This window comes from Pomacea canaliculata, linkage group LG8 (assembly GCF_003073045.1).
Source record: "Pomacea canaliculata isolate SZHN2017 linkage group LG8, ASM307304v1, whole genome shotgun sequence".
Classification (NCBI taxonomy): domain Eukaryota; kingdom Metazoa; phylum Mollusca; class Gastropoda; order Architaenioglossa; family Ampullariidae; genus Pomacea; species Pomacea canaliculata.
Window position 1 is genome coordinate 24,523,918 of NC_037597.1, and position 20,745 is coordinate 24,544,662.

The 20,745-nt window shown below is 36.9% G+C and overlaps 1 protein-coding gene across 1 annotated transcript; it reads left to right on the forward strand.

The window, feature by feature from the left end:
- Positions 1–322: 322 nt before the first annotated feature.
- On the forward strand, positions 323–2,565 carry LOC112570825. Its single transcript, XM_025249466.1, has 2 exons — positions 323–964; positions 2,229–2,565. The coding sequence occupies exons 1-2, from the start codon at positions 387–389 to the stop codon at positions 2,548–2,550; spliced, it is 900 nt and encodes a 299-aa protein (XP_025105251.1). The 5' UTR covers positions 323–386; the 3' UTR covers positions 2,551–2,565.
- Positions 2,566–20,745: the final 18,180 nt, after the last annotated feature.

A 20,745-nucleotide genomic window follows, 5' to 3' on the forward strand; every position in this document is an offset into this window, starting at 1 on the left:
ATTGCCTGCCCCACCCGTGTACAAGAAATAACAAACAAAACACAAGTATTTAAAGGCTTCGAAGCCAAAGTTAGAAAAAATGTAGTCCACGGATCTGCTGACAATTTTTCTTTAGCAAAGTCGGAAAAGAGATGAAAAGAGAGTTGACTGTCATCTTTTTCAACAAATAGAAGATATTACAAAGCTCTCAGAGAGTAGTGTCCTTCGCTGGCTCAGACTCTTCAACCGATATGAACGACACATCAACTAACTACTCTAATTCCAGCTTTTTGGACAACCCTGACTACATACTTAGTAACGAGGTGGTGAGAGATGTAGAGAAAATAGTTGATTGTGGAATAACAAATTGTTTCTTTCTTATCGGTGTCCCGGCCAACATCCTCTCTATGATCGTGTTTTATCGCCAGGGACTGGGGGACAGGATGAACCTCTGTCTCTTCTGCCTAGGCTTCTCTGACCTCATGTACCTGGTAACAATGTTTATCATGGCTTCGTATTGCTTCATTGCTGTCGCTTTTCCTGGCGAGGAAGAATTTTGGAAAGCATTCTTATCAAAGTATATATTAAGTTTTGATTATGGTTTCGGGATCTTTTCCGGGTGTGTGACGATGATCATCGCCGTGGAGCGGTGCGTGTGTGTCATGTTTCCGATGAAATCCTCGTCAGTCATCAGCACCAAGATCATGGCCATCATCCTCTTAGTCACCTTCATCGTCATACAGCTTCTGTGTAGTGTCTACATCATAAAGGAAAAGATAATATTCGTGCAAGATATGGTGACGGGAGAAAAGATGGTCGATCTCGTTACTACTGAACTATATGTCAGCCATGTTATATTTAGAATTATCGAAGATATAGTTTTATCTGTTATTTCCTTGTTAAGTTTTAGTATCTTGGCGTTAACGACGGCCATCACTGTGATAAAACTGCGGAGTGCCATGATCTGGAGAAAATCCTCAGCCAGGTATGTAAGGTAACATTTAGTGAAGAAAACAAATTAGCTCTGTGTTTAGATTTTAAGTCAATAATTCTTTTCCCACCTGGCTTCTTTTATCAGCGAGCTACTAGAGTGTGAGTAAGCATTGACACTATTAGTTATTGAAGCACATGTATACATTGCTGCTGTTTGGCAAAATCCCCATCTCCACGTCTGTTGAACTGAGCGAACCCGTGATATGGAGGTGAAGCTCTACATTCAGGTCTTGCTCAGTAGCTGACCTCATGTAAGACCACCATGCTCTCACATTCTGTGACTTGATCAAGTTATAAAATTTAATGAAAAGACACCATTTAGCTGCTGTACAGCTTATTTGACTATCTCATCTTACTGATCGTAAAAAAACCAAACAAAACAAAAAAAAAACCACAAAAAAACCAAACAAAAACAACAACAACAACAACAACAAAAAAAACCCAAAAACAAAAAAAACAAAAGAAAAAAACCTTTTGTTAATAGAAGCACTTACACTTCAAATACAGAAGACAATAAAACACAATATAAAAGAAGCATATGCTATTGGTATCATGATTATTGCGTGGGCCTTGCATTGGTTAGCACCGAGAAGTCTTTTGATGGTCGCTTTCGCTTTACTTGGCTTAACCCCAACATTTGCATGTCACGTGAAAGCATGGTGATCTGGACTGGGCCAGGATCGTTCCCTGCGTCCCGCGGGAACTTGCCTGTTGAGTTTGACCTCGATACCACAAGTTTGCTTAGTTCAACAGGCGTGGATACTTTGTATCTACACACGTAAAAATAAAAAAATTAAAAAACCCCACAATGTCTAACATAGTTTGTGTTTCTGGGACTCCAATAAAAAAATTTTCACAACGGAAAAAGGACTTTAAAAGATAATTTGAGATATAACAGGTTTAAAGGGATATGACCTCGGAGGACTGGATCTCCCCTTTCTAATGTGATTACCGGGAAACAGTTAATCAGCCGTTTACATAGAAGCCAGTTAAATGATATAATTTGGAAAAAAAAGAAGGAAAATGAGATAGAGAATGTATGTAGACACCTAACCTCACCCTGTATATACACAGATATTTTTAATCCAAAGAGTTAATTAACCCGATGATTTGTGTATCTAGGAATGCCACAAAATTATGAGAATGATTTCATACCCTTGACAACAGCTTCCAGGCTACCCTATATCAATCGCAACAAATGCAGTCTCAGGAGAACGGTTACATTTGTATTTTCTCATCTTTCTGTCCCTCCACAGCTCATTTTTGAAAGGTCAGGAAGTGTTGATCCGGATGCTGGTGGTGGTGTCTACAATCTACATCTTTTGCGCAGCTCATAATGTCATCTTGGCTCTCACCAGATACCTTGTGCCGGAGTTTTCTGCAGCAGGCCGTTATAAAAATATTTACTTCTGTGCTCATTTTATCTTCCATATTCCGGTTATATTCAATTGTTCTATTAATTTTTTCGTCTATGCCAAGATGTCTTCGAGATTTCAGGAAGAACTTAAGGTTCTTTGCTTGGGAATTACGACTCCTAGGACCTCAAACTCTACTGCTGTCAAGTACACCGGCCAGTGAAAAACTCTTAGAATTAATTTCACACATTTTTATAATGTTATCTGATACAGACATCATTAGCTTCAGTTTCCATGTGTCACTCTTTTAATTACAAAAAGGACTATCATAAATGTCACCAACCATTTTTCTCTCTCCTAGATAACAAAACGGTATAAGATTGTGTATAAAATTGTTGTTCTAAGGCAGCTAAGTGGGAAGGACTACAATGCATATATGTCTTATGTGTCTCTGTAGGCGTTATTACTAAGGATGGTGACCTACAATAATTGATAAAAGAGGTTGCGTGCATACGTATATGTGTGTGCATGAGAGAGAGATATCATGTATATATCAGGATATATATGAGTGTGTGTCTGCATCTGTGACCTACGTAGGAAAGAGAGAGTGGGGCAGAAACATTACATGACAAAAATGTATCCTTTATTTTTATGTTCTTTGATTCATCTGATGACATACAAAGGTATACGCATAAAGCCTGCAAGAAGGAAGAATGAATGAGTGATATAGAGAATTAGTATTTAATATATTAGCTGTTATAACTGATCAGTCGGTGTGTGATATGGTATGGTAATGTGGGGGAATATGTATGTATACATTTGAATATCTGAATACCCCTTAGAGGGTTACAGACTTTATAACGAATCTTGAGATATCCAATCAATCACGGGGTCAGCCGTTGACCTCTGACATGGCTCGCAGACAGTGGTGAATACTCAGGGACTATTTGTCTTGGTGTACTTGCTCCAGAAAGAGCAGAGATAGGAACTTATGAGCCGCGTGTGATTATTTCCAGCGATTAACATTTGAATATTGCACGTACTGTTCCCATGTCATAATACGTTAACGTGATTGGTCAGAGTTATGCCCACGTGACCAGTCCTCCAGTGTATTGCGTTTAACCAGAAAACACAGATCATTGTAGCACACACCTAAATTAAAGTTTCTAATACCGACGTTGGAAAAAGAATTTGAAGAGAAACTCTCAGGAACTGAGGAACTGATGGTCAGTGCTGCCACCTGCACAACAAACGAATTCAAGAAGAGTTTATACCCGTCCGGCACAGTTGATTGAAGTGTCGATAATGATGTTGTGCCAATTCTTTATGATATGTATTAACTCCAATAAAGAGTATTTTTAAACATTTACGTGGTGTGACGTTTACGAAATATAGGTTTTGTCTTTTTGTAATAAATTGAAATGAAAAGTTGTACTATTATATAATATTATTTTCTTCTGATTTTTCAGTTGTTGGACTATAAATTCTTTGGAACTGAGTATCTGGCAGCTGCCACAAACATGGCGCTTGACTAACTAAATCTTTGCTTACTTTCAAATATAACACAATACCTTATTGGTTGACTTTTTCCCTCCCCAAACTCCAAAGTATTAAAGGGAAGTAATCAATACAAGAATAACTCCTGAATGTACCAGTAGTTTTCTCCCTTACGTATTTGTTCATTTAAGCACATTTGAGAAACTTTTAATGACAATGCTTGAAGACTTTTAATCATTATAATGATGAAAACCTTTTCCTTTCTTGAGCTGTTTAACATCTATAAATTCTAAAATTAATGAGTAGGTATTAATTTACTCATGTTCTGCGCTTGTTTAGAAGATAACATGTATTGTGTGACAGACAGACAGACGAACGGAGGGACGGACGGACGGACGGACATAGGAAAAGTGAGAAACAGGGAACATTAAAAATTAAAGTTTTATTTGTAATTCCAAGCTCTCTTGAATTTCAAATTTTATTTTTAGCAAATCAACTTTGCACTATACAGTTTATTTTAAACATAGTATAACCGAAGATACACGCAAGCGAACAAGTACGCTTACGTGTATGTGTGTTTGTATGTACATTTATATGTAAAGGATGTTTCATCCCTTATTAATCCTGCTGGTATTATAATTTCTAGCAAGCAAATCTGTCAGATGACTGTGTTTACAACAGAAGTGTTTTACCCGAGTTCTCACATGCTACGTATTTCCCTGCTACCTCGCTTAAGTTTTGTTTGTCAACAAGTAATGATGCCAAGAAATACTTCAAGCATTAACCTAAACTTCCATACTACGATTAGAAAAGGTAGACAAAGGAGCAAGTAGTCTCCTATGTAATGTGGTTCGTAAGTTGCGAAGTATTTTGTATTTTTCAGTTTTCACATACTTATCTTAGCAAAGTCGACACCTTCAATGTTTTACAGAACAGACATTGCATTCTCTTGTACTAAATTGAAAAAATATATATATTTGCTTGTAGTATAAATGGCATCAAATAATTCCGTAGTCAGGTAAAAAAATGTTAACGATTTTACGTATTGGTTTTTCCCTGAAATTAAATATTTTCTGACAGTTTGTTGGGTTTTCTTACCCTAACACCTGACTGGATGACTGACTCACTCTCACGGCCGCAACTTTGGTCTTTCAGAAATGTTATTTTACTGACAAAACTATGTAACAAACTACAGTCCTACAGCAATTAATAGCTTGCCGGTTGAAGATTACAATTTCTATTTTCATTTTATTTCATTAATGTATCAGTATTTGTATTTTTAACTGGATTCAAAGAGAGTGGGGGATAAATATATATGTGACAATCGCGCAAATGCTTATAAGTTTTTGAGAAAATCTACTGCAACCACTACAAAACACACACACACAGAGAGAATCAAACAGAGAGACAGAGAGAAACAAATGAATTGGCGAGTATTTCCTTTTTTACATCGTTAGTTTGAATTTTATTTTTCTAAAAATTCTTTGCTTTTTATGAAATAAAAATGTGAAATAAAACTTTTGTATTGTTTGCCTAGGTTTCTTTAATTTTGTTCCTGTAATAGTTCTGTCGATGTAAATGCTTTCCTGTGCAGCAGGTAATTATGGAGTTTTCTTCTTTTCCACGTTTTGATTTTCTTAGTTTTGTATTTCTTGCATCATTAGCAAGCACTGGAGCACATGCACGCACACACACACACACATGCATGTATAAACCTATAAAAGCTGTCTAAAGCACTAGTTGGGAGCGGGGAAGGTAACTAGTATTATAAGAGACTTGTTTATGATGACTAACAACACCTCAGGTATGATAGTGCCGGTAACACAGACAGACTTTTCTCATCCTGAAAATATTCTAAGTTTCCAGACAGTTGAAACTGTGGAAAAAGTAACAGTATGTGGCATCACAAATTGTTTGTTTTTAATTGGCTGTCCTGCAAATCTCCTTACATTAATTTTATTTTCTCGCCAAGGACTGCGAGATCGAATGAATCTCTGTCTCTTCTGTCTCGCCTTCATAAATCTCATGTACCTGGCATCCTATGCCTTGATGTCTGCATACTGCTACATAGGCATCGTCTTTCCTGAGCAAAAAGATCTTTGGAAATGGTTTTTCATAAAACACTTCTTAGGTTTTGGCTACAGTTTTGAACACTTGTCCGGGTGTGTGACGATGATCATCGCCGTCGAGCGGTGCGTGTGTGTCATGTTCCCCATGAAGGCCGCCACACTCATCAGCACCAAGACCATGGCCATCATCCTCTTAGTCACCTTCATCATCATACAGCTTCTGTGTAGTGTCTACTTCATAAAGGACCAGAGGACAGAGGTTATAGATAACTCTACTGGAGAAAAAATAGTTACTCTTACTACCAATGGACTTTACCTCAGTCAAACTGTGTTCAGCATTATTGAAAACATTGTTCTATCCCTTATTTCTTTTCTCAATTTTATTGTCGTTTCTCTAACCACAGCAATCACTGTGGTACAATTGCATAATGCTATGGTCTGGAGAAAGTCCACAACCAGGTAGGTACAAAAAATGTTTAATTCAAAATAGATAAGACATATCTTTGTTTGCTTCTGATTATTGACTCTCATCGTGTGTTTGTCTATTGAAGGCTTCTACCAATTCTAGCTATTGTTTTATTCTTCTTTTTCTGAATTAACTAAAGAACATTAACATTTTTGTTTCTTTACGAAAATAGTTATGAATTATGCCAAATGTTCCAATTACTCACATCAATCATGAATATCAAATGAAAAAACAATACATGTTTATTTAACTTGTTCATCAAACAAGAGTCGAGTCTACTTATCGCTATTATTGGTTACCTTCGGCAAATTCACTAGACAGCCAACTGTTCAACTTAGTAATATTTTGATATTTAATGACAAAGGATAATCTTCGCTAATTTAAGTATTTTTTCCACTTTCCTTAATGAAAACTTTAAATCATATAGAAGCAGCTTTTAAAAATTAATCCACTTTTTCCACCTTTACTTTGGCAGCTCTCACCTAAAAGGTCAGGTGGTGTTGATGAGGATGCTGGTGGTGGTGTCCTCCATCTACACCTTGTGCACGACTCCTGCTGTCATCCTGGCTTTGGCGAGATTTACCGTCCCTGGGTTTCGTCTCGATGGTCTCTATGGCAACGTGTTTGTGGCTACACACTTAGTCTCTCATATCCCAGTCCTAGTTAATTCCTCTGTCAATTTTTTTGTCTACCTCAAGATGTCTTCACGATTCCGTCGCGAACTAAAGAATCTGTGTCTGTGTATTCACAGTATAGAAAAATTAAATATTTTGTTGTGAATACCAATGAAGGGAAAACTAACTTTATTGTGCTAAAAATCTAGTTTCTCTTAAATGGATAAATCATTTCGCATGTTACAATATTTTATTTCTTGCAAGTTCAGAAATTCAGGCCTTGTGCAATGCCATTACCTCTAACATGCGGCCAACTGGCTACAAATATACTTTTGTGTTTGATAAGTAGCCGCGTGTTTCATTTTAAACTAATAACAATATGAAGATCGAATCAATCGTGTGTCGTTTATAAACAGCTTAATGATTCATGAGATATGATACTTTACTTTAGGTTGTTTTTTTTTTTTGTATCGATATATATTAATGTCGGGTGTCAGTTGTGTGCAGTTAAGGAACTGCCTTTTAATATACCGGGTGATGAGAATATATTAGGTTTTTTAAAAAAGTTTTTGCATCATGTTATATGAAAGTTTGATTAGTCGAAACGGATATGGAGAAATGTTATTTGTGATGAACCCTGCTGTGTGCGACGTTGAGTCACGTGACTTCTGGTGGGAGGAAAGTGGTTGATTTGAGGAAAACAGACGAGAGGACGTTTCTCCTACAGGTATGACAATTTTTGTTACAAGTGTGTAATTCTATAGAAATTTAGAACAATCAGTGGTTAATGCACCAGACCTAAAATGTTGCAAATTTTGGTTTGCTCTCTTCCTTGTTTATACCGGCGATAAAACCCTCTCCATCCACTTTTAGCTTTGATTTTTTTACATCCTCTACAACTGAGTCGTACAACTTGTGGACTACCTTCCTGTTTCTAGCTTTTGCAGTTGCACTCCCCACACATTCGTCTGAACTATAAAATGGAAATACACGAAATTACAACTCTTTTGACTTTGTATCCAAATATCTGGTCGCTTGCCTTTGCAGGAGGAACATCGATGTTTCGCGATACACAACCGCCATGTTCTGTGCTTGTTAGAAACTACATCAACATGCTTACAACGAATGTGCCTGTCACAAAGATTTTCTTCGCAATGATACTCTTCCCTAAAATGTGAAAATTTTTACGGCATTTATTTTATTGGTTTGTTTTGAAGAGGGAGAACCTCATCCTACTAGTCTTTTTCATTGACACGGGTCCTCGAAGACCGATTAAAATTCAGTCTACTTTAATGCTATTTGGACGCATTGGATTACAAACATATTTACAAAGCAAAACAGCATGTTCAACAACAATCTCTAGGTAATTGTACATTTAATAATGTCATCATGCATATTTTCTTCTCAAAAGGACATGACTAAATATTCCTGTGAAATAAACTAAATAATTTTAAATTGTTGCATCTGAATCTTATCAAAACATTTGAAAGCGGGACTAGTGGCGACAGCAGTAATAAGCATGTCTCAATCTTAACCTCTTTAGGTCCTCGTCGACTACAAACGAAAATATATTTTCCACCCTACTTATAATCACTGACCTACAATTAAGCTTGTTTGTCAGTCCGACTGTTTTTCTTTCCCAAAGTCTTGACTGCCAGTCTGGTTGGAGGACTGACTCACTCTCAAGCCAGCAATTCTTATCTTTGAGACATGTCACTCCTACACCGACAAACCAATATAACAAGCTGTGACTACAGTCCCACTAGAAGGCTGGCTAAATATTGAAGTTATTCAAAATTGTATATTTATTCATTAGTGTGTTAATATTTGGAAATTTAAAATAAGAATCAACAAAGCGCGACTGAATTTATGTGTAACAATGGCGGCAATAGCAGCAGTATTTTCTTTATTAGTCAGATGATGATGAGTAAATACACTGCTACACACACACAAGCTCGCATGCTCACCGATTTGCGCTTCCTCATTCTTTACATTTTTAAAATGTTTTTTCGAAAATGGTAAATATAAATTATTTTTCCTTTGTATGTTTTTACCAGCTTTCTTTAAGTTTTTCTCTTTTTTTATAGCTTTGTCATTATAAATACAAAATTCATGTGACTGTAATTACAAACAGTTCTCGGTTTTGATAATTAGAATTTCTCTGATTTGTATTTTTCGCATTCATAAACAAACATCTCGAAAGTAAACACACAGCACCACAACGACCACCCCCATTAAACACACACACCACCGTCTGTAGTAGACTATAAAAGCTGAAGCTGACGTCGATAGCAAAGAGAGGCACCCTGCGTTCCATCAGACTTGTTTATAATGAATCACAATACCTCAGCTATTATGGTGCGGGTAACACAGCCATACTTTTCTGAGAATGTATTAAGTTACCAGACAGTTCAAACTATTGAAAACATAACCCTGTGTGGCATCACAAGCTCAATATGTTTGATAGGATGTCCAGCCAACATCCTGACCATGATCGTGTTTTACCGTCAGGGACTGCGAGATCGGATGAACCTGTCTCTTCTGTCTCGCCTTCCTTGACCTCATGTACCTGGCATCCTTCACTTTAATGGCTGCACACTGTTATATAGGTATCGTGTTTCCGGATCAAAAAGATTTTTGGAAGTGTTTTTTCATAAAATACAGTTTAGGTTTCAGCTTTGGGTTCCGGTACGCGGCCGGGTGTGTGACGATGATCATCGCCGTGGAGCGGTGCGTGTGTGTCATGTTCCCCATGAAGGCCGCCAACCTCATCAGCACCCAGACGATGGCCATCATCCTCTTAGTCACCTTTATTGTCATACAGCTTTTGAGCAGTGTCTACTTCATAAAGGAACAGATGACTGTCGCGAAGGACAATGCCACTGGAGAAACTATAGTTACTCTGACCACCAGTGAGTTTTACCTCAGTCAAACTGTGTTTAGCATTGTTGAAAACATTGTTCTCTCCCTTATTTCTGTCCTCAATTTTACTTTCGTTTCTCTAACCACAGCAATCACTGTGGTACAATTGAGTAAAGCCATGGTGTGGAGAAAGTCGACAACGAGGTAGGTACAGGAAATGATTGTAACAACATGTATTAAAATAATTTAATTACAACGACTGTCTGCCTCTGTTCTTGCTCATTTATGCTGCTGAATATTGACTCTCATCTAGTGTAACTCTTTTACTTTTTATAACAGTCCTAAACTTTGTTTTTATTAGTTACATTAGCGCTATAACTATAAATATCAATCTTTTTGTTTATCTTTACGAAACATGATCGGAATTTCTCATCTGTTATCATCGAGAGAAGAATGACGCTTTATTTCTTTGTCTTCTCAAGACAGTCTCCTATCTAACAAACAAGATTTCGTTGAAAATATCTTGGGGTTAGTTAGAAAGGTAAGGACTGGAAATATCTCATTGTTTGCTGTGCCTTACTGGAAAGTTCTAAAAAAGACAGGAAAAACATCAGAAAGATGACGAGTATGTTGGGTTTTTTTGCCCTCTTTACTGTGACAGCTCACACCTGAAAGGTCAGGCGGTGTTGATGAGGATGTTGGTGGTGATGTCATCCATCTACACCTTGTGCACAACTCCTGCTGTCATCCTGGCATTGGCTCGATTTACTGTCCCTGGATTTTGTTTAGGTTGTCTTTATAATAATATGTTCCTCGCTACACACTTAGTTTCTAATGTTCCAGTCTTACTTAACTCGTCTATAAACTTCTTTGTCTATGTCAAGATGTCTTCGCGATTTCGTCAAGAGCTGTGTCTGTGTATTAAGACCGAACAGAAATTGAAACGATCCATCAGTACCATGAGTCATGTAGAATCACAGCAATAGTTCATATCATGCCTAAGCTCACAGTTCCCGACTTTCTTTTAAAAAAATCACAGAAACTAATAATTGCAATCTGTTCTTTTGGATGCTTATTTCAGTTTGCATCCCATTATAGTATCTTTACAATCATCAGAGAATCGGTTATCCCCCTTTAACAGATAATAGAAGAAATAAGGCAAAATAGGTTATTAATCATACCTCGTAAATCAATTTAAAGCTTTTTATCAATATTTGATATGAATTAAATGTTTGCTAAAATATATTGAAAATTATTAAATTGGTTTTCACACTGAATAATCAGGAATGAACATATAGCGCTGTGTCGCACTTCTGGTATGTACTCGAGTCTTTTAAATTCGATTAGTCAACGGGTGGGAACCACGGACTATCACTGGACAACTTTGACAGTTACGCGTTCTTTATTTTCAAGGTTGTTATGCATCTGACGTGTACATCATAAATTTTAACTTTATTACACTCGGGGTTACAAAGATTGCAAATAAGGGCAACTCTTACGCCCTGCTGCTTTACAAATAGAAGGGAGGGTGGAGAATCGGGTACAACTGCAGTAAAAAATCAGAATGACCACCTGTACATCATGTGCGACTAGATAATGATTCCATTGGTGGAGGAACTACAGATGTCCCTTAGCATCCCAAGAGACATTCGTGTGTAAAGTGGCGAGTGAGTTCATGTGCTCCAGAAATAGGCTCATGAAATGTTTATGTTTTTGTATAATTTAATGTGAATTGTGCTTTATAGTTAAAGTTTGTGCATTATTAATGTAATGCTATCAACTCCAGTATACTCTGTCCTGTTTACACTAGCGATAACAGACTTTGTCAATTTTTACCTTTGACTACCGAGCTCTTCTACCACGTGGTACATCTTATGGACTGACATTTTTTTTGCGGCTACACCTGGCAAATCATTTCGTCCTATGGCTTTGTTTTTTGCGTTTCACGAGTTTATTTATTGAGTGCAGACCTATACTGCACAAAAATGTTTGACATGGACTTCCACTTCATCCATAGAGCGGTTGTGTCATACTAATAAATCGAGATACATCTTAAGCAGTTTCAATTTTAAATATAAAAAAGAACACAACAGCAGAAGTCGTGGTGTAACATTGTGTGAAGGTGTACAAACACGTACTCTAGCCCACTCAAACACATTTTTGAAGAAGCATGTAAAGGTTAGACCTTTATTTTCACAATAACTGGAGTGTCATGAGTAGTTGTCAAACAACATTTGTTTTGACATAAACAGATAACATAATGCAATCAATAGAAAGAGTTTTGCTAAAATCTTTAACCAGTTTTCACTCTGAAACAAGTAACATGCTCTTCCTTGAGATGTTAGAGGATAGGTTGTAACAGGTCTAATGATACATCAGACTGACTGCCTTATCACAAATTGTTAAAATCTCCTGATGATAAATTAAGAAATCACTTCTTCGTCTTTTACTGTAACAGTTAAAATTTTCTGCCTTACTCCTTTGAAATTTGATTGCATACAATATTTATAGTCTCGCTTTAAAATCAACCTGTTTTAGACATATCATTCATGATGTAGCAAGTTCTTTCCCTAACTACCTCTCGCCATTTTTTCCTGTTGTCCCGATGCATTTGCTTATCCTCGTTGTTAGGTCAGTTATTTATTCATGTTGTTCTAGTTTGTTTTTTTATAATAAGCTTTACTTCACACAGCTCTACAAAATCAAATACCTTAAATTAATATTATTTTCAATCCCAAGTAAAGTCCTGATAGTCTTCCCTTATTATGGAAGTTCCACCCATTTAGCAACACAGGCAGCAGAAGACAGTGTCTTTCTATTCCTCTACGAAATACAGAGAACTATGGAAATATAATAATAAAAATAGATATTTCTAACGAAATGAGTTTCTTTCTTATTAAAATGCACGTTTGCCTTGCGATAATGTCATACAACCTATGTTATATAAGCTACATACACCCCCTGCTGCAGAAAATTTGGGAGCAGGATGGAGTCCCAGCAGACTGGAAGCATGGCTACCTAGTAAAGCTACCCAAAAAAGGCGACCTGACACAGTGCATCAGCTGGCGTGAGATAACGATATTGTCCATTCCTAGCAAGATGCTGACCAGAATCATCCTAAAGAGACTAAAGAATGCCCTAGACAAGAGACTGAGGCAAGAAAGGCAGGCTTTGGGCATGGTAAATCATGCATAGACCAAATCGCTACTCTACGAAATATTATTCAGCAGTCCTTCGAATGACAGTCGCCACTATACATAACATTTGTGGATTTTGAGAAGGTTTTTGACTATGTAGAAAGGGAAACCATCTGGAAACTGGTGCAGCATCACGGATTTCCAGTTCATTGTCATCATCCAGCAGCTGTATGAGGACTTGACATGCCAGGTGATAATAATAACTAATAAAAGCAAATATTATATAAAAATCGATGTGTAGGAATGAACACACGTATGCAGAAAGACAACGAGCAACGCTCAGAAAAGAAGACATACCTTTGAAAGAAACCAATTTGTCTGTATAATTTACCAGGAAGCAACACACATCAGATGCACGGAGTGCAAACATCTGTCTCTCGAGGGTTTGACAAAGACTGTATATCACAAATAAACTTGAGCTGTGTTGGGCCATCATCTGTCATCCGAATGTGGATTGATTACTACTCACTCACGTCTGTTTTTCTTACTTTATCTTACATCAATTATTCCTGTGGTATAAACTCTATAAATAATGTTATATCTCAATGTCTTTGAAACCTTTGAAAGTGGAACTAGTGGCAGAAGAAGTAATCAGCATGTCTCAATCTTAACCTCTTTAGGCCATCATCGACACAAAAAAAGAAAAAAAAATATATCCCCTATTTATTATCATTGAACCTAAAATTAAAGTTGTTTGTCAGTCTGACGATTTTTCTTACCCAAAGTCCCTGCTGCGAGTCTGGTTGGATGACTGACTCACTCTCCAGGCAGCAATTCGCATCTTCGAGGCATGTCACTTCTATCAACAGAACGATGTAACGAGCTCTTCCCACAGTCCCACTAGAAGACTGGTTAAATATTGAAATTAAACACAATTGTATTTTTTATTAATTAGTGTGTAAATTTTTTAAAGTTTTAAATAAGAATCAACAAGACACGACTAATTTTTTGTGTAACAATGGAGCCAATTGCTACCATTAGAGTCTTTAATAGTCAGACGCTAATGAGTAAAAGCACTGCACGCACATGAGCATCGATTTGAGCTGTCAAATTTTTGCATGTTTTAAATGATTTTTCTTAAAAACGTAAATATAAGCTATTTCTCCAATGTATGTTTTTGCCAGGTTTCCTTTAATTAAAATATTTTTATAGTGTTGTCAATATAAATACTACATTCATGTGACAGTAATTACAAACAGTTCTCGATTTTGATAGAGTTTCTTGGATTTGCATTATTCTCATTCATTAAAAAACACCCCGAAGCAAAAAATCAAACAAACCACCACCATCCCCACTAAACACACGGCAAAGGTTGAGTAGACTACAAAAGCTGAAGATTTCGTCGATAGCAAAAAGAGGTACCGAGAATTCTAACAGACTTGTTTATAATGAGTAACAATACTTCAGTTATGATCGTGCCGGTAACACCGACAGACGTTTCTGATCTTGAGTTTTGGAATGATCCAGAGAATGTATTAAGTTACCAGACAGTTCAAACCATCGAAAATATAACCCTGTGTGGCATCACAAATTCTGTATGTTTGATAGGATGTCCAGCCAACCTTCTGACCATGATCGTGTTCTACCGACAGGGACTGCGAGACCGGATGAACCTCTGTCTCTTCTGTCTCGCCTTCCTTGACTTCATGTACCTGGCATCATTCAATTTAATGTCTGCACACTGCTATATAGGTGTCGTGTTTCCGGATCAAAAAGATTTTTGGAAATGGTTTTTTATTAAATACAGTGTAGGTATCAGCAATGGCTTCCGATACGCGGTTGGGTGTGTGACGATGATCATCGCCGTCGAGCGGTGCGTGTGTGTCATGTTCCCCATGAAGGCCGCCACACTCATCAGCACCAAGACCATGGCCATCATCCTCTTAGTCACCTTTATCATCATACAACTTCTTTGTTTTGTCTTCTTCATAAAGCAACAAATTACAGTCGTGAAAAATAACGCCACTGGAGAAAATGTAGTTACTCTGACTACCAGTGAGTTTTACCTCAGTCAAACTGTGTTCAGCATTATTGAAAACATTGTTCTATCTCTCATCTATGTCCTCAATTTTACTGTCGTTTCTCTAACCACAGCAATCACTGTGGTACAATTGCGTAACACCATGGTCTGGAGAAAGTCAACAACGAGGTAGGTACAAGAAATGTTTGTAACAAATTGTATGAAAACAATTTAATTTAATTACATGGAATGTCTACCTCTGTTCTTGCTCATGCCTGCTTCTGATTATTGACTCTCAACTTGAATATGAATATTTATTTTTACGAACCATGATATGAATTCTGTCAAATATTCCAAATACTTTCATGAGTTGTGACTAATAACAATTCAACTCCACGTACACCTCTTTACCTGCCATCAAACAGTAGGTTATTGCTTTTAAACTCCTTTTAAAAAGAGTCTGATTATCTTTCCTATCTGTCATCCCCCAAAACACCAAAACGATGTCGAGTGTTGTTTTTCTTTACTGTGGCAGCTCCCACCTAAAAGGTCAGGCGGTGTTGATGAGGATGTTGGTGGTGATGTCATCCATCTACACCTTGTGCACAAGTCCTGTTGTCATCCTGGCGTTGGCGAGATTTACTGTCCCTGGATTTTGTTTAGGTGGTCTTTATCATAATTTGTTCCTCGCTACACACTTAGTCTCTAATATTCCAGTCTTACTTAACTCATCCATCGATTTCTTTGTCTATGTCAAAATGTCTTCGCGATTTCGTCAGGAGCTATATTTGTGTAATAAGACAGAACAGAAGTTGAAACAATCCATCAGTACCATGAGTCATGTAGAATCACAAAAATAATTCATTTCATGCCCAAGTTCAAGTTTCTTTTAAGAAACAACAACATAATAATAGCAATCTGTTCTTTTGGATGCATCCCGTTATAGTCTCTTTACAATCGTCAGTGAATAGGTTAGCCCCACCTTTACTAAATAATAGAAGAAAAAGGCAAAATCTGCTGATAATCTTACCTGGTAAATAAGTTTAAAGATTTTTATGAATTTTTGACTTAAAGTAAATGTTGCCAAAATATATTGAAAATTATTAAATTGATTTTGCCATTGGTATCTAGGAATGGAGCTATAGCGCTATGTCACACTTATCGTATGTACTCGGGTCTTTTAAATTGGTCAACGGGTGAGAACCATGGACCCACACTGGACAACGCCAAGAGTTAGAGTTCTTTGATTTCAAAGTTTATGTGCACCTAACGGGAACACCATAAATTTCGACTTTATTGCACGCGGGGTAAACAAATGTTGCAAATAGGGGCGGGTGTTTTTTTTAACCCATTGCTGTTTTACAAATAGGAGGAAAAGTGGAGAATCGGGTACGATGGGAGTGAAAAATCAGAATAATCACCTGTACATCATGTTGGACTAGATAATGATTAGTTGTAGTGAATTAAAAGGGTGGTTTTGATTTTTTTGTATGATTGACCAATCGCAAGTGACGAAGATTCCAAAAATGCGAATTTAACACCAGACTGGCTGAACACCAGGCGACATGCCACGGGATCCTCTACGGGTGCAAATTAAAGATAGAGGTGCTACTCAGTTTGGTTTACATTATATCCTCTGCTAAAGGTTAGTTTTGGAATAGCCACTACTTCAGCACAACCTACCCGGAGGACAGCCTGTCTGCTCTGTACTGAACATTGCACCAACAGCTGTTTTCAGCAACGGATTCTCGCGGTCACTTCATTAATCCCTGCTTTGCTCGAGACAACAGTTACGACCTACATGTGACAAGAATCGTGATCTTACAGGTAACGTGTTTCTGATTTCATTGCACGTGTGATGGCAACCATGATCGAAGACAACATAAACAGATTTCATTGGTGGAGGAACATCGGATGTCCTTTCACCTCCCAAGAGACATTCGTGTGTAAAGTGGCGACTGAGTTCATGTGCTCAAAAAAATAGGCTCATCGAATATTTATGTTTTGTATCATTTAATGTGAATTGTCCTTTATATTTAAAGTTAAAGTTTGTGCATTGTAAATGTAATGCTACCAACTCCAGTATACTCTGCCCTGTTTACACTAGCCATAAAAGACTGTGAATTTTGCCTTTGACTACCGAGCTCTTCTACCACGTGGTACAACTTATTGACTGACTTTCTTTTGAAGCTACACCTGGCAAATCATGTCGTCCTATGGGTTTTATTTTGCGCGAATTAATGTGTTGCGTACAGACCTATACTGTAAACAGTTGTCTAAGTGGACTTCTGCTTCAGCCATAGACTGCCTGTTTGGTACTCGCATATCGAGATACATCTTCAATAGTTTTAGTTTGAAATATAACTAAACGGACATAAATGCAGAAGTCGGGGTGTAGCATATTGTAAAGGTGTACAAACATGTACACAAGCCCACACAAACACAGTTTTTGGAGAAGCATGTAAAGGTTACATTTTTATTTTGACAATACCTGCAGTGTCAGGTGTAGTTATCAAACAACATTTTATTAATATAAACAGAGAACATAATGCAATCAATAGAAAGATTTTTGTTAAACATTTCACTTGTCTTTCTCTGTGAAACAAGGTAACATGCTCTTCCGTGAGATGTTAGAGGATGGGTTGAAACAGGTCTAATGATACATCAAACTAACTGCCTTATCACAAATTGTTGAAAACTCTCGATGATAAATTAAGAAATCGCTTCCTCTTCTCTTACTGTAATAGTTATAATTCTCTAACTGATCCATTTGAAATGTGACTGCATTCAATATATATAGTCTTGCTTCAAAATGGTTTTGGACATATCGTTCAAATTCTTTCCCTCACTACCTACCCTCCTCCAAGTTTGCCTTAATTGTTTGTGCCCTTTATTTGTGTTGTCCTGAAGCAGTTGTTTATCCTCGTCGTTAGGTCAGCTGTCCATTCATTAGTCGTTTTATTTTACTATTCTGAGCTTTCCTCTACACAGCCATACATATTCAAATACTTTAAATTAATATTATTTTCAATCACAAGTAAAGTCCTGATAGTCTTCTCTTCCTAAGGAAGTTCCACCCATTTAGCAACACAGGCAGTAGAAGACATTATCTTTCTATTTATCTACGAAATACAGAAAATTCTGGAAATATAATGATAAAAATAGACATTTGTAACGAAATGAGCACGGTGGCCTTGTGTCATTAAGCTGTTACCTATAATTAATGGAATACTTCTGGCTTTCCCGCAATGCTCATCTATTAACTGATGGGAAAAACTCACTGACTAATTTTTCATCCCGGTCTCAAATCAGTTCCTCCTTTTCCTCTACTTAACATCCTATTTTATTCACTTTTCCTCAGAAAAACGTCGTTACTAAAATTATTGAAGTAAGTGACAGAAGTAGTAATGGTAGTGATGTTAAATTTTATTTTACAATTTACATTTATCTTTTCCCCAAACCTAAAGATCTATGTTTAGTTTTATTTCTGTTATTTCTTCTTTATCTACGGGTAGTTTTATTTGTCCGTCTTTCTGGCTAAGTACTAGTTTGTCAAACATTCCTTTCTTTTCTTGTTTTTCACAAAGTCCACCTTGACTTACCTCCTGTTACTTACTTGACGGTTCACCATCTGACTCCTGCCTCAGAAGACATTATTTGTTATTATAACATTGTATTAACATACAATATACAACAGCATTACTTTATGAAATAAAAATATACAAAACTGGTTTGAAAATCTATTAATTGATAAGCATAAAAACATTTTCTGAATGAAATGCAAGTAAAAAATGTTCGAAATACCTCTGTACAATATATTGAGAACAATAATTACTGAAAATTATTAACAGTGTGTTTGTGTACCATGTATTGCCAGAAAGAAAAAGCACTCAAGCCAAATACTTTCTTTGCTCACATCCCTTATTAATCAGTGAAAAATAATTTTAATTTAAGATTTCTTTTTCCAATTTACATTTTTATTTTTGTTATTGTTAAAGTTTGGAGACATAAATGTATGTTACGATTTGAAAGCTCATTATTTTGGTAATTATTTTGTTTCTTTTCCTTAGCCACTAGTTTGCCAACCCTTCCGTCTTGTGTAGCATACAAACAAATGATCACACTCTCAGTAAATATACACAGACATCAACACACACACTCTACTTTTTCCTTTTAACATATAAAGGTTAAGCAGTAAATTCCATAATGACAGGAGAGTTCCGTGTATTTGTAATGCAATTTTCTAAACTAATTGAAACACATCAGAGAGTATACATAAGGCCAGGAAAAAAGAGTTCGTAAAATCTGTTTACTTATCTTACTGTGTGAAGCATGGTAAGAAAGAACTACAAGATGGACTGTTGCGGGTCTAACGATACAACACAATTGACGAATGTTAGTGATACATTCTCGCTGTTTATCAGAATGACAAACTTCTGCGATATGTTGAGTTTATCAGTCATTTTCAAATAATTGAGAAAATAATAGTTTTGGCGGTTTTGATAATATTGTTCTTATAATTGGAGGCCCGGCAATCTCCTTTCATTGATATTATTTACCGACAGGGGACTGCGAAGATGGATGAACTCGTCTCTTCTGGTCTCGCTTCTCTGACTCATGTACAAGTCAACTTTGTGTATAATGATCGTACTGCTTTATAGGCATTGTTTATCCGCAGACAGGAGTGTTGCTGAGCTCATGTTAATGAAACATGCATGAATTATGTATAGTTTTTGGCATTATCCGGGTGTTCTGTCATGATCAAATGCGCGTGGAGCGGTGCGTGTGTGTCATGTCCCCATGAAATCCTCGTCCATCATCAGCACAAGACGATGGCATCTCCTCTTAGTCACCCTCATCGTCATATACAGCTTTTTTGTAGTGTCTACATCAATAAGAACCAGATGACAGTCATGAAAGATAATGCTAACTGTAAGCAATATAATGGCATTTAACTCTCACTGAAATCTAACGCAAATCCCACATGTGTTAAGCATATGAAAATATTGTTTTATCTTTTAATGCTTTCTGGAATTTTCTCGTGGTGTTGCTAGCCACAACCATCACTGTATTAAAACTGCGCAGTGCCATGACCTGGAGAATGTCCACTTCTAGGTAGGTACAGACATGTTTTTCTTAACTTTCTTAGGACAGAAAATTGTACCACGTGTCTGTCCGTCATTTGAGTCCTATGCAGGTATAGTTAGAGTGTAGGAATGTTTTATAGGTTTCATTTTTTTTCAATTAGCTTTAAGTAACAATTATCGAAGTTGTTGAACGAAAACGTATTTTGTGTTTCTTATTTACCTCGGCAGCTCGCACCTAAAGGGTCAAACCGTGTTGATGAGCGATGCTGGGTGGTGGTGCTCCATTTACAATCCTGTGCACGCTCCTGCTATGATCTGGCGCTGGCGCGATCGCTTTCCCAGGTTCCGTGCGGACGGGCCGTTACGTAATTTGTTTCTGCTACACTTATTGTCATGTTCCTTCTTAAAACACCCTCAGTCTACTTCTTCGTTTATATCAAGATGTCCTCGAGGTTTCGTGTTGAGCTACAAACTCTGTGTCTCTCTAAGAAGACTACAGACAAATCCAAATCTGTTGTGTCAATGGCACGTAGAACCGACAGACATGTTTCTAAGGATTAGTATAAATTTTTAGAAGACATTAGCTAATAAATTTATTTTTTGCTCTTTAGATTATTTTCATACGATTAACTTTGAAATGGTTATTTAGTGTTTTTATTTCCCTAT

Bases quoted from the DNA above. Each gene is read 5' to 3' on its own strand.
- LOC112570825 (XM_025249466.1), top strand. From the start codon at position 387: ATGATCGTGTTTTATCGCCAGGGACTGGGGGACAGGATGAACCTCTGT. The intron at 965-2,228 runs GTATGTAAGGTA...GTCCCTCCACAG, and splicing joins TGGAGAAAATCCTCAGCCAG to CTCATTTTTGAAAGGTCAGG.